The sequence below is a fragment of the Protopterus annectens genome, chromosome 3.part0, assembly GCF_019279795.1.
Source record: "Protopterus annectens isolate FY-2018-M chromosome 3.part0, PAN1.0, whole genome shotgun sequence".
NCBI lineage: Eukaryota > Metazoa > Chordata > Ceratodontiformes > Protopteridae > Protopterus > Protopterus annectens.
Window position 1 is genome coordinate 174,136,938 of NC_056731.1, and position 26,272 is coordinate 174,163,209.

Here is a 26,272-nt window from a genome sequence, read left to right on the forward strand (position 1 = left end):
GCTTGGTCAACGGTTCATACGTTCATATCTCATTACAAATTCGGTGTGCAGTGTCGAGCTTGCTTATCCTTTGGCTTGACCATTCTCAAGAATGTCCTTCCTTGATAGCACCCAGGTCACTGTTGGCAGCCTGGTAAATTTGTCCCACATGTTGAATCTGAGAAAAATAGACATCGGATATGAAAATTATGTGCTTACCATAGTGATGCATGTTGTCTTATTTTCATCTGTTCAACATCCCTCTGTCCTTCCCCCTGCCAAATTGCCATCTGTAAACTTCTGGTGCCCAGACAGACCTCGACCAAAACCCTGTCTGCTTCAGGTCATTCTTCCAGGCAGGCATATTTAATAAGTTGTTTTTATTATTACCAAGATATTTATCTCTCTGGTTAAAAACAGTCTGCAAACTCCATTGGAGGTATTGTATGCAGATGGAGGGAATTATGAGTAAGGAGGAGCCAGAGTCTCTGATTCAAAACTCTGGAAGAAGGCACACTTTGAACCACATGAAAATTTGAGAACACGGATCTGTCATGTTAAGTACATAACTTTCATTTATTTACTCTCTTTTTTTATTTAATGTTAAAATATAAAAATTTAATAAGTACCTTGGTCAAGTGATATGAAGTGTTAAATTACTCCATATAACCCTTTAGTCTATCCCTTGCTAACATTTTGTCAGAATACTGTTCTAGCAGCTTGGACATATCCTGATTCAGAACTTTCAGTCCTCAAGAAGTTAGATGAGTTTAAGACAGGGGTTTCAAATGTCTACTGGTGCTTTATTAGTACTAGTACACTCTGCCAAGGGCTGGTTGCCAGGCTGAAGTTTGTTGGCGCTGTGATTTGACACTGAAAGTTTGATTACAAAACTGCAAGTTGTGTATATACTAAGCTTGCGATTGCAGTATTTAAGAGACTTCAAATTACTCTAAGGTTCAGCATTGTTGGAGTTAATGGATACAAGTATTATGGGTGTGTAGGGGGGGCTTCACACCCTGCAAGAGTGTTTTTAAGTACTATTGCCAGTTTTGACTTTGTGTTTAATGGGAGTAATTGCAAATTTCTGTCAGGGAGCTCTGAAGCCACATGGCATTACAAGGTACTTTTAATAACTTCACCTGTAAGAATTGGTGCTGATAACATCACTTTCAGGGGCAATTAGATTTTAGTGGTTTTAGTTCTTGTGTTACAAAAGCAAAACATGTTTATAGTTTTATAAATGGTGTTTCCCCCTGTGAAAAAAATAAAAATGTGCATATTTATTACTCTAAAAATAATTGCATTACAGAAGCTGCGAAGTTATAAAGTAAAATCATGAAATCCAAAATATGGATTGTATTTAGTGTGTTTCTAAAATACAGCACTAGCATTAGCTCCTGTTTCATTAGAGTATGACCTTTATCAGGGGGAGCACACCTGTAACTATGAAGAAATTCCATAAATGTAATTGACATGATAATGTTGCTCTCGGGCATCTACACTGACCATTGACAAGCCACATCAGTAATCATTTAACAATAATCACGTAACTGACATTTGTTTTCATGAACATACTTGCTCCTCAGATATACAACTACTTTTGAAGTGAAACATCTTGTAGGATGGTATGAGAGCTTGTCGTGTAACGGAAAAGTGAAACGGAAGTACGCAAATCAAACTCTGCCCTTAAGGGTGGAGTTTGACTTCCGTACTTGTACTTCAGCTTTTCAAACACACATGCACAATGAAGAGTTAGAGCAAGCAAGCGATCCCATATGCGCACACAGTGAAGAGCGAGCGATCTCTCTCTCAGACGTGCACACGCTGACAATGAAGAGTAAGAGTGAGTGATCTGTCTCTCTCTCTCTCACACACACACACACACACACACACACACACACACACACACACACACACACACACACACACACACACACATGCACTGACAGTGAAGAATGAGTGTGAGCAATCCCACACACACATGCACACATTAAGTAAATAGCAGGGAGATTTGTATGGGTAAATGTGAGAGTTTCTTCTTCAGGGATTTGCAGAATGAATTCCTTGTCAATGGAGTGAGAAACTTTTCTGCTGAACTACCCCTCTTCTCCAACTTGCTGCCTAATATGCAGCGATTAAGGTGAAAGTGCCCCAAGTCGTAGACCAACCAAAGACCACAGCCAGGAACCATTGGCTGGTTTGAAAAAAAAAAAATGAACTGGTGGTGTAAATAAGTAATTTGGTACTGTGTTGTATCCAAAGAAGTTGTGAACGAAAGGACTGAAGTATTTGCTATTGTACCACCTTTGCCAATGTATGACTTGCTGTGAGGGGGGCAATGACTGGTATTAATTCGACCAATCCATAGCTTTAGTTTCACAAACTGAAAACTCAAAGAACAGTGGAGCAATATTAATGTGATCTACAAGGTGGCTCTACTCCTTTTCATGCTGGAGTGTACCCAGTAAGGCCTAACACTGGTTTTGTAGCATATACTGAGTGTTCAACTTCAATGTAGCGCTAATTATTTTTGGGACAGCATAGGTTGATAGCCTCCTGTTTTGAGTTGTAACTGCAGCTAATGGTGCTTAAGTATAATATGCTGTTACCCTGAAAGACAGGTGGGAGAGACATCCTAATGTTTTTCTCTGTGTATTTTTGTAACTAACATGGCATATTTTGATGCAAATTAATATTCTTAATGCCTATTCCCATTATAGAGTGCAGCCTCATGCTTCCAGAAACAGTCCAGAAATAAAATTGGTTGCCAAGCACGATAGAAGTGAAACTTCTGTATGGAAGTGCAAAGGAGCTTGTACTGTACTGTACCATTTCCTTTTCCTTCACACTTCCTTTCAGAAGTTTCACTTCTACTGCACATGGCGACCACAGACACACACACACATATATATATATATATATATATATATATAATTCCCCCCCACACACTTCTGATATCTGTGAAGAAAGTGTAAGAAATAATGGCCACAGTAATGTATTTCTGATTATTGCTCACCGACACATATGTTAACCCTCCCTCTAACCAGTCGTATCAGTGGCCATTCAGGATTGATGAAATGGCTGCCATGTGGTTTCACACACAGCCTTTTGGTGCCTACCTCTTGCATACAGTCATGAGGAAAGTGAAGTAATGTATAGCAATATGTTTTAACTTGTTGCTTTGTTCATATCTACCCCCAGCCCTGATCCTGTAATAAATAAATGACTGGATCACTGGTAAGTAGCGTGCACTCTAACTATTGCCCACAGATATATCTGATGTATATATCAGATATATCAGTATTTATAGAAATAACTGCAAGAGATAAAGCACCACTGAAAATAGAGTTTTGTTCCTGTTGACAAATCTCAGGTGAATACTAGAAATTGGTTGCTACAAGCAACCAATATTCAGTGCATACTTCACACACAAACAAGATGTGGATTGGCTTGCCATGTTTTGTTATATGAGATGGAGAATTCTAATAATTCATTTTCTGATTACCATCTGTATCCTGATGAGGGTCATGATGCAGATGCATGCACCTAATCCCATAAGCCTGATTAAGATGAAGCAAATAACTGGAAAATGAATGAATAATAGAAATTACACTGTGGGTCACATTCTCTGGGACATGTGTAATATTTGTTTGAGCCTCAGATGATTGTTTTAGAATAATAAAAAAAAGTTTGAAAAGGTAACTCAGAATGCTAAGTGTTTTCCCAATGCTGGAGGTCCGTGCTTCTTGTACCCTACACTTTTACGGTAAGTGACTTTGTCACTGTAGCTCAGGGAACTCCATCCTGCACTTACTTCCACTGATGAAAGTGTTTCTTGCCCAGTTGTACATTATCACACAACTGGGCATATAGAAAATCTGCTAATCCCAAAGGCAGGAACCTTTTCAAAGCTTGTACTGATTTGGCAGTCCTTGTTGAAGAATCATGGGCAAGATGGTTTTATTTGCAATTTTCCCCAGCAAAAATAAAATTACCTCATTATCTTTTTTTTTTGTTAAGGAGGATTGACTGGCTATGTTAAAATGTATGCTCTACAGCCTCATTGGCATTGCATTCCCTCTGTAATGTATCTGTGGTCACATTAGTGGTATAGCCCAGTGTGTCAGTCTAATGAAATATGATGCCTTTCCCTCCATTCTTCAGAACACAAAAAAGACAAGGAGCTACTGAAAACTTATTCAAGGCAGACTTTTGTGTATTTCTAAATAACAATGAGTTTCTTATGTTTGTATAAGGATGTGTGGTTGCGCAAGGGTCATCATATGTTACAGTCGGGTTGTGCTGTATTTAATGAATGCAGTTTCAGTGGCCATGTGATCTTTGGTTCCATTTCTCAGAGTACTGTTGAGGAATCTTAAGAGGTATGGTAAGAACTATGTGATGTGGACCCACCTTGTCTAACTTAGAGTTTCAAAGAAGGTGCTGTCATTCCTATCCCTCCCTACAGACCAGGCACATGTGATGCATTCTATGATATACATTTTTATATCAACCATTTATTTATCTTTTTGAACAATGAAGCTTTACATATGTGTGCATTCCAGTCATGCAATGAACTTGCAGTCAGTTAAAAAATATTACTGACTGAACAGTCATCTTCATATGTACAAAACTGTACCAACAGCCATTTTTAATCATCATCAGAACTTCCATTTTTATTCTGTGATACCTTCCCCAAAGTAGTTTTTCAGACATTGGCAATATGGATAAGTTGCAAAATAACTACCTAATTCAAATATATAAACTTCATTTTGGAAAAAAATAAGAAAAATATTAATAGTAAAACAATGTATAAATTCCACATTTTCCCCCATTTTAACTTCCACCCTTTTAGGATACTTTACACAAACCATGGCATGCACTTTAAAATACATTATTTTGTTCAAAGAGCCGTATTAGAATTTAAATTTAAAAAATGACATTTCCAATGCTTTTTTTTAATACTTGTTTTTCAATATTTAAAAAAGTTTAGTGTTCAGAAGTGCAGTCTCCATAGTGAGATTAGAGGAGTTCTGTATCCGTGGGGGCTACATTCTGGTGGAAGTTTGTCTGAATTTCTTAAAATCTCAAAATCATCTGAGGCCTGTGGAGGTAAAATGTACCAGTGTGTGCTCACTCTTTTTAATGTCTTTTTTTATCTGTCATCAGAGTCCTAGTATTACATAACTGCTGTCACCAGTTTATATCCCAAAGTTAAGCAATAGATTTTCTAGGTTCCTTCATGACTGAGGAATGATCACATTGAGCCATGCGGTCATGGACTGACCCACAGATCTTCTGGAGTTGTAAAGGGAGTCTACAGAATCCTTTTGCTCTTGGGTTTACTTGTCTGCTAGTTTGCCTTCATCGTTACTGTTTTGATAAAGTGAGCAGTGCAGATGTTCCCCTGGTTAGACAATATCCTGGGATTATGTTCCCAGTAAGATGGGTTTGTTATGTTTTATTTAGATGCCATTTGTAGTGTATGTGAAAGATCATTACTTTGCAATGTCTTATCTTCCCAGCTACTGTAGGAAACTTAGATGTGCACCATCAAAATTTCTGGCATGTCAGTTTTTCACAGGTACTGCAAATTCCTTAAGTTTTCAAGTGGGCTGTTTTCTTCAGCACCAAAATTTTTAATGAAATGCCTGACTGAAACATGAGCATGCATCTTGTCAGCTAGTGTTCTCATGCTTGAGCAATTGACTGGTTATAGATATATGAAAACTTATTTCTCTCCGTTATTCCATGGTCTTGCTGTACTAACAGTCATTATGTGCATCCCACAAGTAAAATAATTATCCCCTTCTATATACACAAACCTTCAGTTTCATTAAAGCTAGTCCTAGATGCAGATTTATGGCTTGCCTTTGTTCTGATCTGCATTCAGTTGCAGATGGCCGTGGAAGAAGTCTGTACTGATACCCTACACCTGCTTGGGTAACTGACCTCCTACATTTTGACTATTTGTCTGGCGCATTTTACTTTGTAGACCTTACACTGGCTAATACACTGGCATTTATTTCAGAACCATGCAGTAAGTACAACCCTCTTGTTTCCTGTCATACTATTTCAGGAAATTCTGAAAGTGGTCTTGTAAATTCACAGAAAACCAAGGCTGTGAGCTGCTTATAAGCTTTATCCTGTAGTCCTAGGTTGATTCTCTCAGTCCTGATGAGTGACACTTATTTACATCAATTTAAAATCATCCATTTTCTTGAACTGAAATTTCAGGAATTGTACCAGTGACTATTGAGTGTAATTTATGGTCATTATTATTCTGTTATAATTTTTAGTGCATCTGTATGTAATGAGAATCAAAAGAAATGCTAAGTACATAACTGAATAGACGGTAAATACATGAAGAGGTACAGGTTATAGTGAATGAGTGTTCTCTACCAAGATGCCAAATTCCATACATGTTTCATATTATTCCTGTACTGGAACATTCCAGTTTATAGCATTTTAGGATGTTTTCCTGGAAGACTGGGCTGTGAACATGATGTTAGTCTGTTATCTCAACAAGCTACGAAGGTCAGGTAGCTACCAGGTTCCGTCCTTTGTGTTGAGTGGTAATACAGGTCTACCATTAAGCTGTCCTGCAGCAGTCCTATTTATTTACTTACTTTTTGAGATGACCTGCGGTAGCGTTGTCGCCTCACAGTAAGACGTTGTCCTGTTCGATTCTCAGCTAAAGCGCCTTCTGTGTGGAGACATGCATGAATGGGCATACCTTCGTTGAAGGTTGTGCGTCAGGCCTGGCAAGTCGGTACATAAAAATCTGCTGCCAGTCATTAGAGGACCGGAGTTCCGCTGTGGCGACCCCTAACCGGGAAAAGCCGAAAGATACAACTTTTTGAGATGACCTGTTTTCAGGGGAGACCATAACTGATATTCTCCCTGATTAAGGGATGGACATTAGGGAGATGCCATTACTTTTTTTTTAGTAAGCGGAATTTTTTTTACACTTACCACTTAAGTGGACAGAGCTTCGTTTTAAGGTCTTATCTGAAAGTCTGTGCCTCGCGAGTACTGCACCATCTTATGTTGCATTGCAGTGTCATTACTGTAAAATAAATCCAAGCACTTGATGTGGGAATAAAATATAACATTCTGATCTCCCTAGCATTAAATACAAGTCTGCTGCCTGTTGTGTCTGGCTGGCTGGCACACGGGATAACTAGGACTACAGCTGGACTGCCAGCATGGGTGCTGGAAGAGTTGAGTGGGAGAAGGTGGGAATGAGCAACTGGGAGTTCTGCTTGTGTGACACTGAAAAGGCCAAGAAAGAGTACATGGGTTTGCTAATCCCGAGCTAGTTATTGTAGCCCTCATTAGCCTGTAGGTGGAAGCACATCCATATATGTGCAGGGCATAGAGTGCCTGCAGTGATGTGGGTGCCCACATTAACTACAGGAGGTAGGATTAGGGTCTTAACAGAAATACCCTTATTGCCAGACTGCCAGCAAGGGCAGAAAACACCTCCTTGACTGCTTAGGTAGTGAATCCTCTGGTTGGCTGTCACATCAGGCCTTGAAAGTACATAGAATATGGGCTGCAGACTGGTTGGGAGATGCTTGATTGTCAGCAGGCACAGAGGTAGACAGCACAAAGGAAGAAAAGTTTGCTGCCCATTGAACCACTGGCAATGTCATTTCAGAGTTCTGCCTACAAACTGTGCGGCACATTAAGTTATTAGTGGATTTTTTTTTTTATAAACTGGAACAGCATTTTTTGCTGTCTCCCACCATGTCTTTGTCTTTGCAGTATTCATGCTTCTGGCTGTGGTGGCTTCCTTGTGGAGCAGGACTTGTCTCTAATTTTGAAACATCAGGTTCTGAAAGTCTGTCTTTGTAGTATGATACTGCTGTGTCACCATTTAGACTGCACTTCTTAATCTTAGCACCTTTATCCTCACTTAAGACCTATTCTTTCCCTCTTGTCTTTCTTAAGGATATTTAAAGACTCCATGAATCCTTATATTCATTTTGTTTATAGTGTTAAATGAAATGCTTATTAGTTGTAAGAACTAAGGTTTGGCTCCCACTTTGTTATTCCAAGACTTGTTAACTTTGGTATGAAATAAACAGTGGTCAAAGTGTATGTTTTTGACTTCTACATCTGTTTTTGTTTAGGTTGTGGTCATAGTAAACTAATGAGGCAGTTCCTGAAGTGACTTCTTGTGACCAAAATTTTATGCCTGAAAGCTCATCACTTCCATCATTGGAATCAGTCAGGCGCACATCTGTGTGTTTGTGTCTGTTTTACATGCATCTGTTATGAACATCTGTATGTAAAAATAGTTACTTACAGATGTGTATGTTTGTGTGTGTGGTTTTTTTTGTACCTACACACACATATATCACACCTTGTCATAACAAGAACAGATAAAGCTAAATGGATTCCTATATATAGCAAGGCAGAAAGACTGCTTTTCTCGGACAACTACAAACTCCTTAAAATCTAAGCTTTAGTTCTTATCCCAAAGTGTGTGGTGAACATGGACGGACAGAGGACAGTAACAAGAGACAGCATAATAACTGTAATTACTGTAATTATGTATTTTTCCATATGTGAAGGAAATCAAAAGCAGGCCATTCTAAGGGTATTTTTAAAACAGTACATATGTTGGGCAGTCTGACATGATCAAGGCTTAGATGTGCTTTGATGTTCCCATAATGCAAAAAATGTTGATACATTCTGCACTAACTTCCCTTAATTTAAAAAACGCTCTTTTTCTTGCTGGTATTTTCTATTTAAAAGGTGTTTTTTTTATCAGCTTGTATCACTATATCTTTTAATCCATGCTAGAGTTTAACCAGTCATGTTGCAGTGCAGAGTAAACGGTGATTGCTGTTTTGTGGTATCCTTGAAATTCAGAATGTAATTTAATTTATTGTGCATCTCAGAGAAATCAAGGCTGTATCATAGGACTTTATCGTTGCCCTCTGTAACTTGTACTGAGAAAAGAAAATGATGAATATCATCACTGTTTTTTATGAAAGACTGCTAGGAGAGAGGTTGAATGTGCAACAGGAGATGGAAGCATCATTCTGGAAGTCTACTAATCCTTCTGTAGAGGACTTTGCTAAAATGTCCCAATTCACTGACCATGTTTAAGCAAGATGTCTGGTTAATAATCATCTGACCTGATGCTATGTAAATGTGGTACAGCAGTACACGTGATGGAGTTCAAGACTTGTGTGGGAATGCATTTGCTGTAGCTGGCAACTATCAGCTGATTAACATGGTTCACTTCTGAACTCACAACTTATTTCACAGATCATAGTAGCCTATCTGACATGTTTGGGAAGTTAGCTGTCTACACTGAGGTTTCCATATAGGTTCACAAGTATATACTAGCCTAATGATCACAAGGGACTTTGTAAGCCTAGCCATGCAACCCAGCCTAGTTGTGTCCCTGTGTGTCATGGGTGTTTATTAGGAGGGGTATGTTAGGACGTTTCAGGAGGTTATGTTAGTTTGGGCTTTACTGTCTGCCTCTATCAAACTATGTTTCATCTCCTGTGCTGTATGAGTACCCACTATAGGTGCAGTTATCACCTTTCATGACATCCGTGATTGTGAGGTATTGCTAGCTATGCCAGGAGAAGTAAGGCAGTGGATGTATAACATATTCCAGCACAGCTAGCTGGAATTTTGTGAAGAATTATGTCATTTGTATATCAAACTGATTTGTACAGATGCTTGTGTTGAAAAATGTATTTTTAAAGCTCCTTGTGTTAAAAATGTACCAACAGTATGCCGTACTGGACAGAAAAAGAAGTATACATGCATTATTGTAACGGTTTAAATATATATGACTTTGGAAAATAGTAAGAAATGAAATTACTTAATTTGGAAAATAGTAAGAAATGAAATTACTTAATTTAGGGCATAAGGATTGTATTGTATAGTTCTCAATGCAGCCAGAGACAAAAAGTCTGTACTAGGAAGCTTCTGCGTTGTCATTGGGGGTGAGCTAAATTGCTACTCTGGAAGGGTGGAGGTGGAGGTTTGAAATTGTTTTATGACTTTCAGGAGCTGCAGCAGATCTTAACAAGGCTGTGTGTGTGTATATTATTGAACAGTGTAAGAAACTTCTCTGTGTGGAAGATTTTCAGTCCATATATTTCTAGTTAATCACTGTATATTAATCAGGTCAGACAATAGTAATAGAAGTAGCGAACGTAAACTCGTCAAGTCAAAAAGTAATAATAGAAAATATATAATTCTGCAGCATTCCAAGTAAGGCAGGCAGTCTTGTTTCCAGTCGAACATCCTTTGTACTTAATAAAGGATTTTCGACTGGAAACAGACTGCCTGCCTTGCTTGGATTACTTTTGAATACTTAGTAATGCTGTAGAATTATATATTTTCTATTCCTTTTTGACTTGACGAGTTTATGTTCTCTGATCTGATTAATATACAGTGATTAACTAGAAATATATGGACTGAAAATCTTCCACACAGAGAAGTTTCTTACACTGTTTTGTTTTTAGACCCACTACACTTTAGTGGGTTATTTTGAGACTTCGGGGATACCACAGAGATTACTTGTTTTTTGTGTATATTATTGACACACTTGCTAAATCCTGGCATTTTCTAGCAATGGGGGGGGGGTGCATGGCAAACATAAGTCAGATGACCAGATGTATGTGATGTTTTTCTTCAATCCATCACCAAAATTAATGTTTAATACTAGGTGAGACTGAAGTATCAGGGCAGTCTGTTTTTGTAACCTGACAAGAAAGGACAACTCATCTAGTTTATCTTGCCTTGCTCTAGTAAGTAACCAGGGAATAATAATTCTTTAGATCAGTCAGGAAAAGTAATGAGATTAGTTAAGTATTGTTTTTCTGTAACTGTGTGAACCTGTCCACCTGTGTTAGTTTTAGTATTTCTTATGATTGAAACTCTGGTGTTTATCATAAATATTTAGTATTTTTATGTTCTTTTATTATTCATTATTAAATATATTTAAACTTTTCATTGTTTCTTGTCCTTTAGAGAATATTTTAACCTTTGAGAGTACTTACATGTATTGGTGACACTGTGGCCACTCCTGAAAGCCTGGCTGTTTGGTCAACATTACCATTTGTATTAATATTAATTTCACTCAGTGTAATTGGGAACCCTTGTAAGATGTTTGGAGTAGCTGGCTTTGGGGTGTCTGGTGGCAGTGTAACTACCTTATAGTGTGGGCAGAAGGGGGCATGGTTAATCTGTGTCAGCCTTTCCCAGGTGTGTGTGTGTGTGTGTGTGTGTGTGTGTGTGTGTGTGTGTGTGTGTGTGTGTGTGTGTGTGTGTGAGAGACTTGGAGCAGAAACACGAAGCACTGGTTTCACAGGGAGGGTGCTGGAGAACTTGACTTGGACATATGGCTGAGGTCTCAACAACCCTATAGCTGTACCAGTGGGGGAGTCTTATTGGGGACCTGGAGACAGAGCAATCTGAACCCTGGACTTGAGTGTGTTCTCTCTCTGATCTTAAGGGAAATTGTGCTTGACGCAGAGAGCTGCATCTGGAAATACTTGGGGCATCCATTTTTGTTCTATATGAACATCCCTCTCCAGTACCAGTGGTGAGGATTCAGGCTCCTTGATTACTGGCCCAGAGTGTGGACATCACAACATCTCACCAGTCTGATGTTTGCTTCCCATCTAAGCACAGCTTTCTGCCACTGAATAGAGTCCATGACTGTTACAGTTGTCTTTGGTAGCCATCCCACTAGCTGTGCGTGTGTCAGTATTTGAACACCACCAAACGTTCCCATTCATTTATGCACACTTAGGTTGGTATGTGACCATAAGGATAAAATGAATGATATTCATTTGTCAGATTAGTCATCCTTCCAAATTTTAATGGCTAATTCTGTTGCTCCTTAAATGCTGTAGTCACTAGAATGTCTGTCAGCCACTAATGTGTCAGAATCAGGTGCGTCTTGAAATCTCTTTGCCATCCTGTCACTGTTTTGTAGCCTTATATTCTTCTTAACTTATAAATAGGGCAGAGGAATTGTCAGATCAGAAGTTTTATCTGTCCATTTTATTGCTGTCTTTATATTTTACTTGCTTCATGGTAAATCACTAGTTTTATTTGTCCTTTTATTGCTGTCATTACATTTTTTGTGTGCCTCGTGATAAAAAAGTTTTTGTCTTACAGTGGTCACTGAGATTTGTACAGTTTTGACAAGATGTGGTAAATTGCACTATACATGCTATATAATTTCACTAAGTGTGGTAGATGATGTGAATCTCTTTCAGTCCACAATACTGGCTTGACTTGTACTGGCTTATCTGACTTAATAGCTTCCATGACGGTTACTTCTACTGTAGCTGTCAAAATGATAAGAATTCTTCTCAGAACGTGAACTAAGGGATGCAGTATTTCATTTAAGTCAACAGTGCACTTCATTGCGGTGTTGGCTTATCTACAGCAACTACTTGCCTTAAAAGTAGAGTTATAAATGTTTTATCCATTGTTTATTTTTGTCCAGTTCAAACATATGGGTCATTGGATCTGACCTCTGCACCAACTCTGAAGCTTCTTCAGATCCAGAGCACTGACTTTCCCTTACCCATAATTCCCTGGATTCCACCTTAGCTGCTCAGATCTCATTTGCCCCTTGAAGTTAGTGAAAGAGCTCTCCTCAGTGCATTGTATCCTTTTTGGATATTAGCTGATTTCCTCCTCCTCCTACCAAGAGAGTTTTCTCTTTCCTTCTGTTGTTGCTAGAGGTTTAGTGTGAGTAGTATTTAGTTGTAGGGTTTTTTCAGCTACTAGAAAGTCATTCAACCGGTCCTCCAAGACTAGTTAGAATCTGGAGTCAATTTAAGGTGGTTCTTAGTACCAGAGAAGATGGGGGACCTCAGATGCATTCTCAGTCTCTGTCACCTAAACCAGTTTGTGAAACAAACAAAATTCCAGATTGTCACAGTTCAGTCCATTTTACATCCGCTGAAGAACAACATTTGGATGTTCTCCATAGAGCGCCAAGAGACCTACAGTGATATCAAGAAAGCAAGGCAATCCGGGAGATTTCTCTGCATCTGTCTGGGACCCAGTCACTGACAGTTTCAAGCACTGCCTTTGTCTCATTACAGCCCACAGGGTGTTCACCAAGATCATGGCAGTGGCGGCATTACACTTGAATCTGCTGCTGATCCAAGTCTTCCTGTATTTTGATGATTGGATCCTAACTGCTACCTCTGAGCATCTACTGCTGTACCACCCAGACTAGACGCTGCAGTTGTTATTGGACTTGGGGCTAACATTGAATCTACCAAAATGTCGTCTCAGTCCATCCCAGAATATAAAGTTTATAGGATGCCACTTAGAACCAACCTTCAGATAGTCAGTCTTTCCCAGTCCAGAGTTTTGTCACTTCTCACCAGTGCACCACCATGCAGGTCCTACATCATCTATCACCACTATTGAGATTAGTTCTACATCTTATAGGCTTAGTGACATCTGCAGATGTTCTTCGTGTTTCACTGTTGCAGTCATAACTGTAGGGTACTGCCTGCGGCACAGGCCCCAGTCGGGTCGGAATATCAAAGTCTGGGTCGGGCTGCGGCTGTTCCAGCTAGAACCCTGAATGTGAGCGCGCACGGGTATTGACAGCCGACGCCCATTTCCTCTCTTCTCGTCTTTCTTGCCGTGCAATGCAGCAGTGTTACAGTTGCTGATTGATGGCTTTCAAGTGAACGGTGATTGTCCTAATGGGTCAGTTCGAAGTTTTCTTTCTCTTCTCTCAGTTAAGTTGGGGAAACTTTTTCCTTTGCCCTCCATGTCAGAAAAAAAAAATAACTGTGCATGTCGTGTGAAAAAAAATACACTCAAAGATTTACCACTCTTACTGTCTCTTGTTTAGGCCCACCACCACTGCTTCTTGTTTGGTTTGGGTTCTGGTACAGGGTTAATTCATCGCTTCAATAATGATTGGCGATTTGAATGACTTCGCAGATGGATACTTTTATAGGATTTGATTGATAAAGATACACCACCGATACTTCCCCCAAGCGAAGATTGCAAACAAAAGACGCCGGTCCAAACAGGGAGGTCCAACAGCCGAGCCAGCGGCGGGCCAGCTCGCAGTTGGTGAGGCGCTCATGCAGCCCCTGTCGGCCCCAGCCTTCAGGTGAGCCAAGCGCAATGGATCTTTGCGACTGGTGAGCCAAGCCAGGGCCCAGTAATTCCCAGATGGGTGTCGACGCTCGGACGCCGCCTCCTTCAGATGGGTCTTCAGGCTATGCAGGTACCGGCTTTCTGGGGGGCTTCACAGCCTCACACATCACTATTTCCACAAAGACAAAAAGCAAAAGCTCCTGTCAAACCAAGAGACTCTGCTCAAATTACTTCGATGGCTTCTTCCTAAGACTCAGAAGCAATTACTCGGATGTATTGAGTTTTTAAGGATTAGATTTGGGGCTCTCACCCTCCCTCCTGAAAAGGCCTGAACTTGGGATATCCCTTTTATTCTCTTCTGATTCAGCTTGTATCTCCTTCTGTTTCTTCCTCTGATCACTCTTATCCCTCTTATCCCTGATATCATGGATGCAGAGGATTCTGTTCCCTCTGCCTCCTCCCCTGAAGATTTTCTTTTGAGAGACACATGAATGAGGGAGCATTTTTTACTGGGAAGGTCAGGGTTTCTAGGTTGCCCAAAAAAGAGACTCCAGCTGCTTCTTTCTCCCTTTCATTCTTTAGCAGCTATTCCTCCTGTACTCTTGACATTGTGGATGATGCCTCTTCTAAGCTAACTTTGATTCTCCTTCTCCGCCTGCCTCTGCCCTTCCTGCCCTTCTAAGATTTTACAGGGTCCCTTGATTCTATCCTTTCTTATTTCAAGGACCCTGACACTGAATGTGATATGCTATTAGAGGGTTCCAAGGCTGCCATGTCACTAATCATGAAAAAAAATCATCATATACCCTCTGAAAAAAGGATTCCTGGTCAGAGGCAAAAGGTTTAAGGTTTTATACTTCTCTTTCCTTTTAGATAGGCAATTGCCAGTTTCCCTGTTTTTAATAATTATATCTGTTTTTTTTATCTGTTTTAAAGCAAAGGATTCTGTGCTGAATCCTGGAGCTGCTGAATGTGTTGAATTACATGTTGCATGCTATGCCATGGAACAAGTTAGCAAACATAGTTTGTGGTTTTGATGCCTTAGAGGTATCAGGCTTCTTATGGCAGGGCTGATGCAGCAGAGGTCAGCTCTTTACCATGCTTACAGATGGAGCAGAATTTACCTGAACAAGTTAAGGCAAAATTAGAAGGTGCTTCTGTTCAGGATTATATTTTAGGGTCCTCCAAGGCTGAGGATATTAAAAAGATGGGAGAAAAAAAAAAGCCAAGTCTCCTGTAAAAGATTTCTGAGAGTTGCAAGTCTTTGGTCCTTTTGGAATTGAAATACTAGAAAAAGGGAATTCCTCTTTCTGAAAGCTTACAGATTCCTCAAGCAAGGATGATATAGGCCTAGAGGGCTGCTTCTTCAGGCCCTTACAGAAAAGACAGCTGGACTGCTTCTTCACCTAGAAGGAGGAGAAGACTCAGTCTTCACCTAGAAGGGGAGAAATTTCTCCTCAAAAAAAGGTTCACTCAACTCTTCTCTGGGTCTTCAGTACCTTCAGGTCCTCCTTTCCTTTTCTGAAAAAAACCTCCTCTAAACTTAAAATTTATTTGTCAATACTGTGATTCAATGGTCAGACAAATCAACTTCTTCACGGATTTTGAAACGTTTCGTTGATGGTAAGGCCTTCCGGCAAGATCTTCCGCTGGCTAGATCTAAGTGGGCGGCAAGAAAGTACCTCAGATTCATTAGTGGTTCTGAGACATTAGAACTAGAGCCATAGAACCTGTTCCAATCTTGGTCCCAGGGGAAAGGTTTTACCAAATGCTAACAAATGGTCCCAAGAAAAATTAATCTCCTGAGACCTATTAAGACCTCTTGACAATTCCACAATTCATGGAAATTCCAAAAGACTCACTTTCTTACACTTCAACTTCATCCAATGCTCTCACAAAATGCTTGATGGTAGCATTGACTTAAAAGAGGCTTGTTCAATGCGCCCCCATAATGTACAATGACACTTTCACCTCAGATTCAAAAAGCTTGGTAACTCTACTGCTCCTCTGTAATTTCCCACATACTTATCTTAATTCTAGCTCTTTGGGCACTTAAAATGCAGCTCACTGTGTTGCTATTACTGGCTCTGGCAGGGATTCCTCTGCAGCCCCCTGATTCTAAATCAACATCCTTCACAGGTTCAAGCTCAAGACCTACTACTTCAACATCTACATTTTGCCTCAATACACGAAAACAGTAACTGATTCTCAGTGAATTTTCCTTTGTTGTCTTGATTCCTTTGAGTTTAATGAAGCCCTCTGGGAGCCTTTTACCACACAATAACCAGGAAGGCCTTTTCATCTAGATGGCAGGATTGGCTCAATTCACTTTCAAGACTGGGTCAGCATTCAAACAGGCTCACTGGCTGATTGCTGCAAAGGCTCTCCAAATCATCCGTCTTCTTGCAGCGAAACTTCAATGGTTGCTAAAGGGTGTATGAGGAAACTCTAATGGTACTCTATAAGAGTGTATGGTCTCAAGCATTCCACAGTCTGACTCTTACCCCTTTGCAATTCCTGTTGTGACAGGATGGGACAAGCCCTTGGCAGGCAATCCTCATCCTCAGAAGGCAATAACCTTCTGCCTACATCAACTAGCTCAGAATGGGACCACAGACTTCAGATTATGCATTCTAGCCTATTTTAGGTACAAATGCTAACAGGGTTCTTCTCAACTTTTCCTATGGCACATTCTAGCCTAAAGAATCTTGTTAGCAGTTGCCTCTGCGCTAGATGCCTTCCCACAAGACAGTTGCCAGGTGGAACATGGTTCGAACAGACAATGGAGGAATCTCACCCTTTACCCTTCCTCCTCTTGGGCTCTCTACTCTATTGCTAATGAGACTTGAAGACACCAGTTATGGGACACAGCCCTAAATTTGGCAGCCATCTTCCTAAGCAGTCTTTCCCCTAAAATACACCTTTGCTTGAACTAAGTAGAAACATTTTGATCCTCAATAATTTCGGTTAGATATCAGGGTATTTGCAGTAACCTAACTGTCCTTTCAGCTGTCCTCAGATCTGTTCAAATCCCACCCTAAAAACCATCGGTTGCCAAACAGGTTGGAAGAGCCTCCCACAAGACAGCTTGGAAAGTGGGGAAATCCGTCCATCAGCTGGAGGGTCCTCTACCTCTTTGGATGCACCGACTGCCCTTTCCCATAACTGATAAAAATCCTAGACTGATAAAGTGAGACAATCCCATTAACCTCATTTTGATTTCCCAAAATGGCCTCTAGCCAGTTTTGGTATTTCTCTCTAGTACACCTTTGCTTCCTCCCATTCTTGAGTCTTCCAGTGACCCATCAGCTACTGTCCCAGCATCAGGGTCATCCTTTTCTTCTTAATCAAGACCTCTGCCTCTCAGCTTGAATCATACTCTCTTCTCTCTTTTGCCTTCTCTTGGATAACATTTTTTATTGTTCTTTTTGGAAGCGGCAAATCTTATGCTGCTAAATGGAAAAGATTTTTAAATGGAAAGATTTTGTATTTGGATGCATTTTCGTAATTTTGATTTTTTTTAATTTCTTCATCTCTCATGTATGTTTTGAGGAAAGGTCTTTCTTTTCTCCCATTAGGTCTTTCTTCCTTGCTTAAAAATTCATCATTCTGCTATTCTCTTTTTCTTCCACCCGGAAAAATGGGGGAAAGGATTTTGCAGAGTTAGGCATACAGGTAGAGGAGCTTCTTTGCCTACTTGGGAAAAGTGCTAGCTCCCTGTCCCTACTGCTTATCTCAACTATGTCCTGTTCTGCTTCTCCTGCCTTCTTGCCACTGCTGCCTCTAGAGTTGCCTTGTTCTATCCTATTGATACCTATCTTTGGTTCCTTCCAGGTGCCATCAGGGGACATTCTTTTTACCTATGCTCACATGGCCGTGGAAAGTTACCTCAGGACATTCTATCAGGAGTTCGTCCCTGGCTACCACCTGGAACTTTTATGCCTTTTCCAGTTTTCATAACCCCCTTGTTACAGACTATTCATCTACTGGGGAAAAGTCCAAGTTTCCAAAAATAAGATTCCAAGCTGGAACATTCATTGGATAACAACAGGCAACTACTTTATACTCCTGGACAAAACATTTTAGTTCTGCAGCTTCCAGGATCAATTGTTTGCTTCTTTTGCTTCAAGTTTTCTTTCAGAAAGCTTCACATACAAACTATTTCCAAATGGATTCACTTTTTTCATGGATTTTCAGACTTCCTTCCACCACCTTTTGGTGTCCTAATATTTCCCTCTGCCACTATCAGAGCAGCTCCCACTTCCAGCAGCCTTCAGAGGAGTTCCTACCAAGGACATCTCCTGCCCATAACTGCTTGAGCCTTGTGCATATTTTTGTTGACACTATAACCTCCTGACCTACTCAAAAGTATATCTGCTTCTTTGCCTCTGCTGGGTCTCTTGCACTCTCTTTAGCTGCTCCTCTTCTTCATAAGACACTTGCGTGATCCTCTCTTTTGTATATGTGGAGTATATTAGGACTGCAGTGTCATTGTGTCCCTCAACATAGTACAGCTGTGTATTGCTTGCTGGTTTGTTGATGTTCTTGACCGTCTTCACTGCTGTGTGCAGGTGTCTCCCTCTGCACCCCTCTTGTTTCTATTTGCTTTTACTGTGTTTTTCCACTACCTTTCTGGTGTATTTGTGTTTCCTTTCTGATGGTTCCTCTATCCAGATACTATGTGAGAGTACTACAGTGAAATTTAGCAATACAGTGGTCTCAGTCCATTCATCCATTGCATACAAAGATTTTGAATTACTGATGTTTGCAAGCAACACATTCCTTGGTGGGTAATGTCTCCAGTGGTAACCAAGGGCCATCCTTTCCAATCAGATTCACTGATAGCAGTAGTAATCATGGACACCTACCTTCTAGGGTGGGGGGGGCAGTTTTGAAGGGAGAGTAGTCAGAGGTACATGGTCATCTGTAGAGGTTAATCTTCAGGTCAGTGTCTTGAAGCTGAGAGTGGTGGTCCTCGCGTTCTAGGCATTCCAAGACGTCCTCCCCAATGGTGTGATTTCCATATAGATGGGCGACATGGCAGTGGTATTGGTACATCAACAAGCTGGAGGAACATGTTCTTATTCTCTTTGTAGAGAGGCCATGAGAGTTTGGCAATTAGTGATGTCTTCACACCACTTTCTAGTAGAAGTGCACATCCCAGGATCAGCCAATGTGTTGACAGACAAATTTGAGCTGAACTGTCCTGATACCTCACGAGTGGTCCCTCAACCCTTCAGTAGCACATTTGGGCTTCAGTGGCTGGGGCCAACCTTGCTGTGACTTCTTTGCCTTCTATCAACAACAAATGTAGCGGGTATTTTGCCCTGATCCCCCCACAGGATCGGTCAGCGAGAAGATGATTTGAACCAGAATTGGGCCCTGGGTCTCCTATATGCCTTGCCACCATTGCCGTTAATGAACAAATTCCTACAATAATTAGGACAGTGCAAGGTCAGGGTGATCCTCATTGCCGTTTTTTTTGGTGTCAACAGACATGGTTCCCCTACCTATGGTCTTTACTAGCACATCCCCTATGTATGTTGGATCACTATCCAAACCTAGTAACTCACCCATCTGGACTGCCTCCTCTGGATCAGAAGTCTGTGAAATTAACTGCATGGCTCCTCCAATTTTGATTGTAGCCAGAAGTAGTTGGTATTCTTTCTGCTTCCCAGAAACTGGCCACTAGAAAGATGTACCACAGCAAATGGAAGAAATGAATGTGGGCCCTTTCTACAGGACTCTTATCTTTTTTCAGCACCTGTTCCATCCATTCTAGAATTATTATCCGAGTTATTTGATAAAGATTCAAGCTTTTCCACCATCAAGGTTCAGATGGTGGCTCTTTCAGATTTTTCACATTGGATGCAAGGACACTGCTATAGCTTCACTGGAAATATCAAAAGCTTTTTTGAAAGGTACTTTCCTGCTAAGACCTCTCATTAGAGTCCCAGCCCCTCCATGGGATGTCACCTTTATGCTGCAAGCTCTGACTCTGTTTCTATTTGAACCCCCAGGCATGGCAGACCTAAAGTAAATTTTCTTAGTGGCAGTGACATCAGCCAGAAAATATTAGTGTTACGGGCACTTTTATGTATACCTCCCTACTTAGTTTTTTCACGTGGATAGAGTCTTCCTTAAAACCAGAGCATCTTTTATTCCTAAGGTGGCATCTGAAGAAAACATAAATCAGGCCATAAACTTACCAGTATTTTTCCAGAGATATTCAAGCAAAGGAGAATACATGTTGCATGTGTTAAATATCCACATTCAAGTCAGATTTTACATTCATGGAACAAAACACTTCAAAAGTGACAAACAGTTGTTCATTTCATTTTCAAAACCAAAGTTTGGGAGAGCAGTGGCAAAGGTTACTTTGTCTAGACAGTTGCCAGATTGCATTTCCTTTGTCTTTCATAAGAAGAATGTACCTTTACCTCATAAACCTAAGGTTCATTCAGTTGGGGCAAGTTTCTACCTTGCCATTCTTCAATAGGGGTCTATCCATTGACCTATGTGCTGTGTCCGTTTGGTCTATGATACACACATTTGTATCCAACTGTAAACTGTATGTATAATTTGGGTTACCACCTTCTGTTTCCACCATACTCAGAAATGTCCTTCCTTGATTGCAGCCAGTTTGATAGCTTGGGATTCTGTCCTATATGTTTGAAATGGACAAAACTAGACAACAGTGGATATGAAAGTTATGTACTTGCCATAACGTTTAGGTCCATGTTGTCTGATTGTCAAGTTCAAACTTCCTTTCTCCTCTCAGATTGTCACCATGGCTTTGAGTTGGTTGAGTTAGACCACTTATTCCCTGTCAGCTCAGTCATGCGAGACTCTACCCATTTTTCCTCAGTAACTTGGGAATATCTAATCAGCCGGCTCCTTATATAGTGTTGTCCAGTATATGGCAAAGGGGGAGAGCAAATTCAATCTAAGCAGCTAAGGTGTAGTCCAGAGAATTATGGGTAAGGGAGGAGTCAGAGTTCTGGATGTGAAAAAGCTTCAAAGATTGTGCTGAGGTTGGATCCGACAACCCATATATTTGAACCAGACAAAACTCAGACATTTATCTAATGTTATGGTAACTGCATAACTTTCATTTCTACAATGACAGAACTGTTTAAGAAGTTGTTTCACATCCTGTACGTGATTACTGCTGTCTCTTGCAACTAGGATTCCTAAAGTGCGGGTTCTGGAAGATGATGAAGGATCAAAAGAGATTGAACTGTCAGATGACCCTTTTGACTGTATTCGATTAAATGTGGATAATGTTCCCTGTGTTGTGACATTAAGCAAGGTAAGGTCATATGTCTGGTTTGCATAGAAGTCTAAATATTATATGCTGTTTGAAAATAAGACTTTCTGCAAGTGACTTGCAAATGCTGGAACACTGTTTGCATCATAAAAAATATTTCCATCCAAACAGCCAACATAATGTCTGATCTTTAAGAAAGCAGATATTCTTCGTGTTTCACTGTTGCAGTCATCACACTTGGGTTATCTGCCTACAGGTAGCCCTCAGTCGGCCCGAATAACAGAGTCTTGGGATTTCTGCTTTGGATGCTGTTACCTCTTCTATGACGTCAGGGGTGTAAAACATGCAGCCGGCGTCATTACATCAGCTTTTCTTGCCGCGCAAGAACCCAAAGCAGAAGCAGTTCACAAGTGCTGGTTGGCCGCTACCTGAAATTTTCATTTTTCAAGTTTCAAACCTGAAGTTTTCTAAAGCTAAGTACCCCATTGGGGATTCTTTTTCTTGCTCTAACTGATGTCAGAAAAAGTTAACAATTGTCTTGCCTGTGGAAAGCAAATACCTCTGAGATTTTCATTCTTACTGCGTCACCTGTTTAGGCCCAGACCACGACATTCCTCGCTGTTGGTTTTGTGCCTTAGCCCGAACTATTCGTCGTCGGGCTATCTTTGTCGCTAAATTATTTCACACTCATTCTCCATATTCCGAAATGGCTTCGATAAGTCATCCAGTTACCGATCTTCCGAAAAAACATAAGGATAAAGACAGAGACCGCATAGGTCCAAAACTACCAATGACGCTTCTGTTAAGCTAGTCGCCAGTCCACCGGTACCCTGACACCTTTGCAGACCCTGATACCTGTTTCTACAGATTCGCAGGCAGGCCTCTGCTGAGACCCATTCGGAGACCGGAATGCCGCAAGATGCTTCTTCGACTATGGAATTTGCAGATGTCTCTTCCTTGGATGGATCCGGAGCCGCTGTGCAGGCACCAGCTTCTGAGGGTGTATTCCGACCTTCCGATGTTCGTATTAGACTACTTTGTTTCTGTCTAAAACTACCGAGTTTCTCAGGCCCAGAGTTCGCACTAGGCCTAGAAAACTGACGACCAAAGTGCATGGTCAAGCTCCCATGCCACAGAAACAAATGCTTAGAATGGCTGAAGACCTAATAACTTTAATTAGGGGAAGCCAGCCTTCCCCCTCTAAAAGACCAAAAAAATGATTTTCCTTCTGATTCTACAGACCCATGAGTCCGATGACTCTGATCCCTCTGATTACCAGGACATTCCCTTATCTACCTATGAGGATTCAGATGCAGAGGATTCCATTCCCTCTGCCTCTCCTCCAGTGGACTTTTCTTTTGGTGAAACCTTGCATACCTTAAGAGAGCATTTCTGCTGGGAATGCCAGGACTACCCACAGTCCAAAAAGAGCCTCGGAGAATTTTTAGACTTGCCTCATCACAGGCCTCTAGCTATACTCCCTATCCTGGATATTGTAGATGTCTTCATGGAGTCCAGTCTTGCTTCTGAAACTTAACTACCAGCTCCTAGAAAGCTTGACAGGTACTACAGAGTACCTGACTCTCACAAATTTCTATCTAAGAATCCCACTGCGGATCCAGAGACCATTTCACAGGGACCTAAAGGTATTAAGGCTACTGTAGCCAAAAACCCTTCCCCTTCGGACAGGGATTCTAGAGCTTTAGACAGATTGGGTAAGAAGGTATATACCTCTGCAACTCTTGCCGTAAGGGCTTTAAATTGCCAATTTCACATGTTGAAGTACCAGTGGCATATTATGGAACTAATTAAACAAAAAATGTTGTTGCTTCTAGATTGTACAGATAATAAAGATTTACAAGAGTTAATGCATTCTGCAAACCAAGTTAGTAAACCTACTTTGCAGTGTGGTTTTGATGCCTTAGAAGCATCTTGCAGGACTGCTGTCACTGGGTCTGTACTGAGAAGGCATGCTTGGCTGAAGGAACAAATCTTGCCAGACCATGTCAAAGCAAAGTTACTAGATGGTCCATTAAACCAGGAATGTTGGTTTGGCACAAAAGCAGAAGTTGTTCTTAAAAAGATGGAGGAAAAAGCTAAATCTATGCAAACTGTTAAAGATTTCTTACAGGTAGAGCCACCTAGATTCAGTAGACATTGGCCTTCTAAAAACTGGTCCTTTCCAGTCCCTCCCAGGCCTTCTCAGTCAAAACCCAGGGGCAACAGACCACCAAGACTACAGTCCCAGGTTTTGCAGAGAGCTAAACAATGGAGTGCTCCCAACTCAAAAACAGGGAGTGGTAAGCCACCCCCGTATGTAAAAAGTTCACAATGACTTGTCTATCATCCTTCCCAGCCATGCCCAAGTACTTGCACACCTAGGAGGAAAACTCGACCTACATGCAAAAAACTGGATTTCCATTACCCAGTACTGATGGGTCCTAAACATTGTATCCCACGGATACAGATTCTACTACTTCCACTCATTGCCAACCCCAAGCGGGTTGCCAGACCTTCCTCCAGACAAGTGGGCAGAGGATCAAAAGCAAGTACTTTCTCTTCTCAGTATCAGGGCTATTCAGCCTGTTCCAGTAGAGCAAAGGGGACAGGGTTTCTACTCCAGACTGTTCCTGGTGCCTAGAAAAGAGAGCTCATGACTGCCTATCCTGGATCTGTCCATTCTTAACACCTTCCTTGTGGTCCCAAAATTCAAAATGCTTGCACTACAACAGCTGCTTCCTATGCTAGATAAGGACTCCTGGCTAGTCACCCTAGGCTTAAAAGAAGCTTATCTGCACATCCCCATAGGGGAATCTTGCAGGAAATATCTATGTTTTGGGGCAGGCTCTATGCACTGTCAGTTCTCTGCATTTCCCTTTGGCTTAGCTACTGCACCCAGGGTATTCACAAAGTGTCTGGCTCCAGCCATTGCTTACTGCAGGCAGAGAAATATTCAAATTTACCCATAACTTGGACGATTGCCTGATTCAGGTGGATAGTCAGGAATTGCTACTTCAGCACCTGCCATTTGTAAAGAGACTTCTAACTTCTCTGGGGTACACCATCAACAAAAAGAAATCACATCCGGTGCCCAGCCAAAAGATTGTATTCCTGGGAGCAAGATGAACACAACTTCCCAGATGGCATTCCTCACTCCAGAAAAGCAGGTTTATTTGGCAAACTACTTCAGACTAATGGCCACCAAAACCCAGCTGTCTGCAAGAAAAATACTGCAAGCCCTAGGGTTCATGGCCTCATGCATTCTACTAATTCCATATGCAAGACTGCATATGAGGAAACTTCAGTGGTACTTAAAAAGTTTCTGGTGTCAACATTCTCAGGACCTGGAAACCCTGATTCCTATCATTTCTTGTCCAAGTACAGAGTTCCTTTGGTGGGCAGAGGCTTACAACCACAAGGGACTTCCTTTCACTCAACTCCCCCACCGCCCAAACCCTGACAACAGACGCATCAGACTATGCATTTGGGGCTCGCATGGCAGGCAAATGCATTCAAGGCAAACAGAGCCCAGGACAAATTCATCTGCATATCAATCAAAATGAAATGTTAGCTGTACAGAATGCTCTGACAGCCTTCAAATACCTTATCTTTCCAGGACAACTCTTGATAAAGACAGACAACACCACAGTTATGTAGTATATAAACAAGAGCAGGGGGGAACTCATTCCTACCCACTCTGCAGGTCAGCCATTGACCTGTGGAACACAGCCTTGAGCAATCAAGTGCACCTGCAAGCTCAATTGCCAGGCAAACAAAATTCACTGGCAGGCGACTTAAGCAGAAATCTACTGGACCCACACGAGTGGAAACGGGAACCCAACTAATTCAAACTTCTAATTCACAGGTGGGGGACACCAGAGGTGGACCTCTTTGTCTCCCCCCAAAACCATCAATTGAGTAAATTTTGCACCAGGAATCCCCACAGCCAAGCATGGCAAGTAGATGCCCTATCCTTTACATGGGAAAACCTCTCAATTTATGCCTTTCCCCCTCTGCCCCTTCTCTCAAAAGTACTACTTAAGATCAAACAGGACAGACCAAGGACAATCCTTATTGTACCAGACTGGCCATGCCAACATTGGTACCCACACCTATGCAGTCTGACAGCAGTGCCACCCTGGCACCTACTGCAGACTGCCGGAGGGACAGATTTTGCATCCCCAGCTGCAAACCCTGAACCTTGCAGCCTGGCTTATTTCCTGAACACACCACCAGCAACCCTTGGCAAACAGGTGCCGGACATCATCTTTGAGGCCAGAAGGCCTAGTACTAGGAAATCCTATTCAGAAAAGTGGAAAAAGATACTGTTCTTGGAGCCAGTCTCAAGGAAGGGGACACAGGTGTGCCCTCCTTACCTCAAATACTAGATTAACTAACAGACCTGCTCCACAAAGGCCTATCCTTCTCATCAATTAAGATTCATGCCTCTGCCATCTCAGCTCATTACAGTACTGAGTCACCTCCCTTTTCTCAACCTCTGATCAAACAGTTCCTGAGAGGAGCTAACAATTTAAGGCCCCCGAGGAGAGCTCCCACCCCTGCCTGGGACCTTAATTTTGTACTAGAGAAGCTCACGCTTCCCCCAAAACGGTCTTACTTCTAGCCATTACTTCAGCAAGAAGTGTCTGAGTTACAAGCACCAATGGCTGTGGAACCCTTCATTATTTTCCATGCTGACAGCGTTTCCATCAGGACTAACCCGTGATATATGGCCAAGGTGGTATTCAGTGCGGCTTTAAACCAATCCATCCATTTACCAACCTTTTTCCCTAATCCTCAGAATAAAGGGGAGAGGATCCTGACTCATTGGGCGTGCACAGACAGCTCAGGTTCTACCTTGACAGGACTAAGCCTTTCAGAAAATCT

At 41.3% G+C, this 26,272-nt stretch overlaps 1 protein-coding gene across 1 annotated transcript in view; it reads left to right on the plus strand.

The window, feature by feature from the left end:
• The window catches only part of EXOSC7 (exosome component 7), a 742,094-nt gene that overhangs the window by 594,958 nt on the left and 120,864 nt on the right, over positions 1 to 26,272 (plus strand). Inside the window, exon 6 of the mRNA XM_044064669.1 lies at positions 21,304 to 21,427. Coding sequence (XP_043920604.1) covers positions 21,304 to 21,427 — 124 coding nt within the window. The remainder of the gene's footprint in view (positions 1 to 21,303; positions 21,428 to 26,272) is intronic.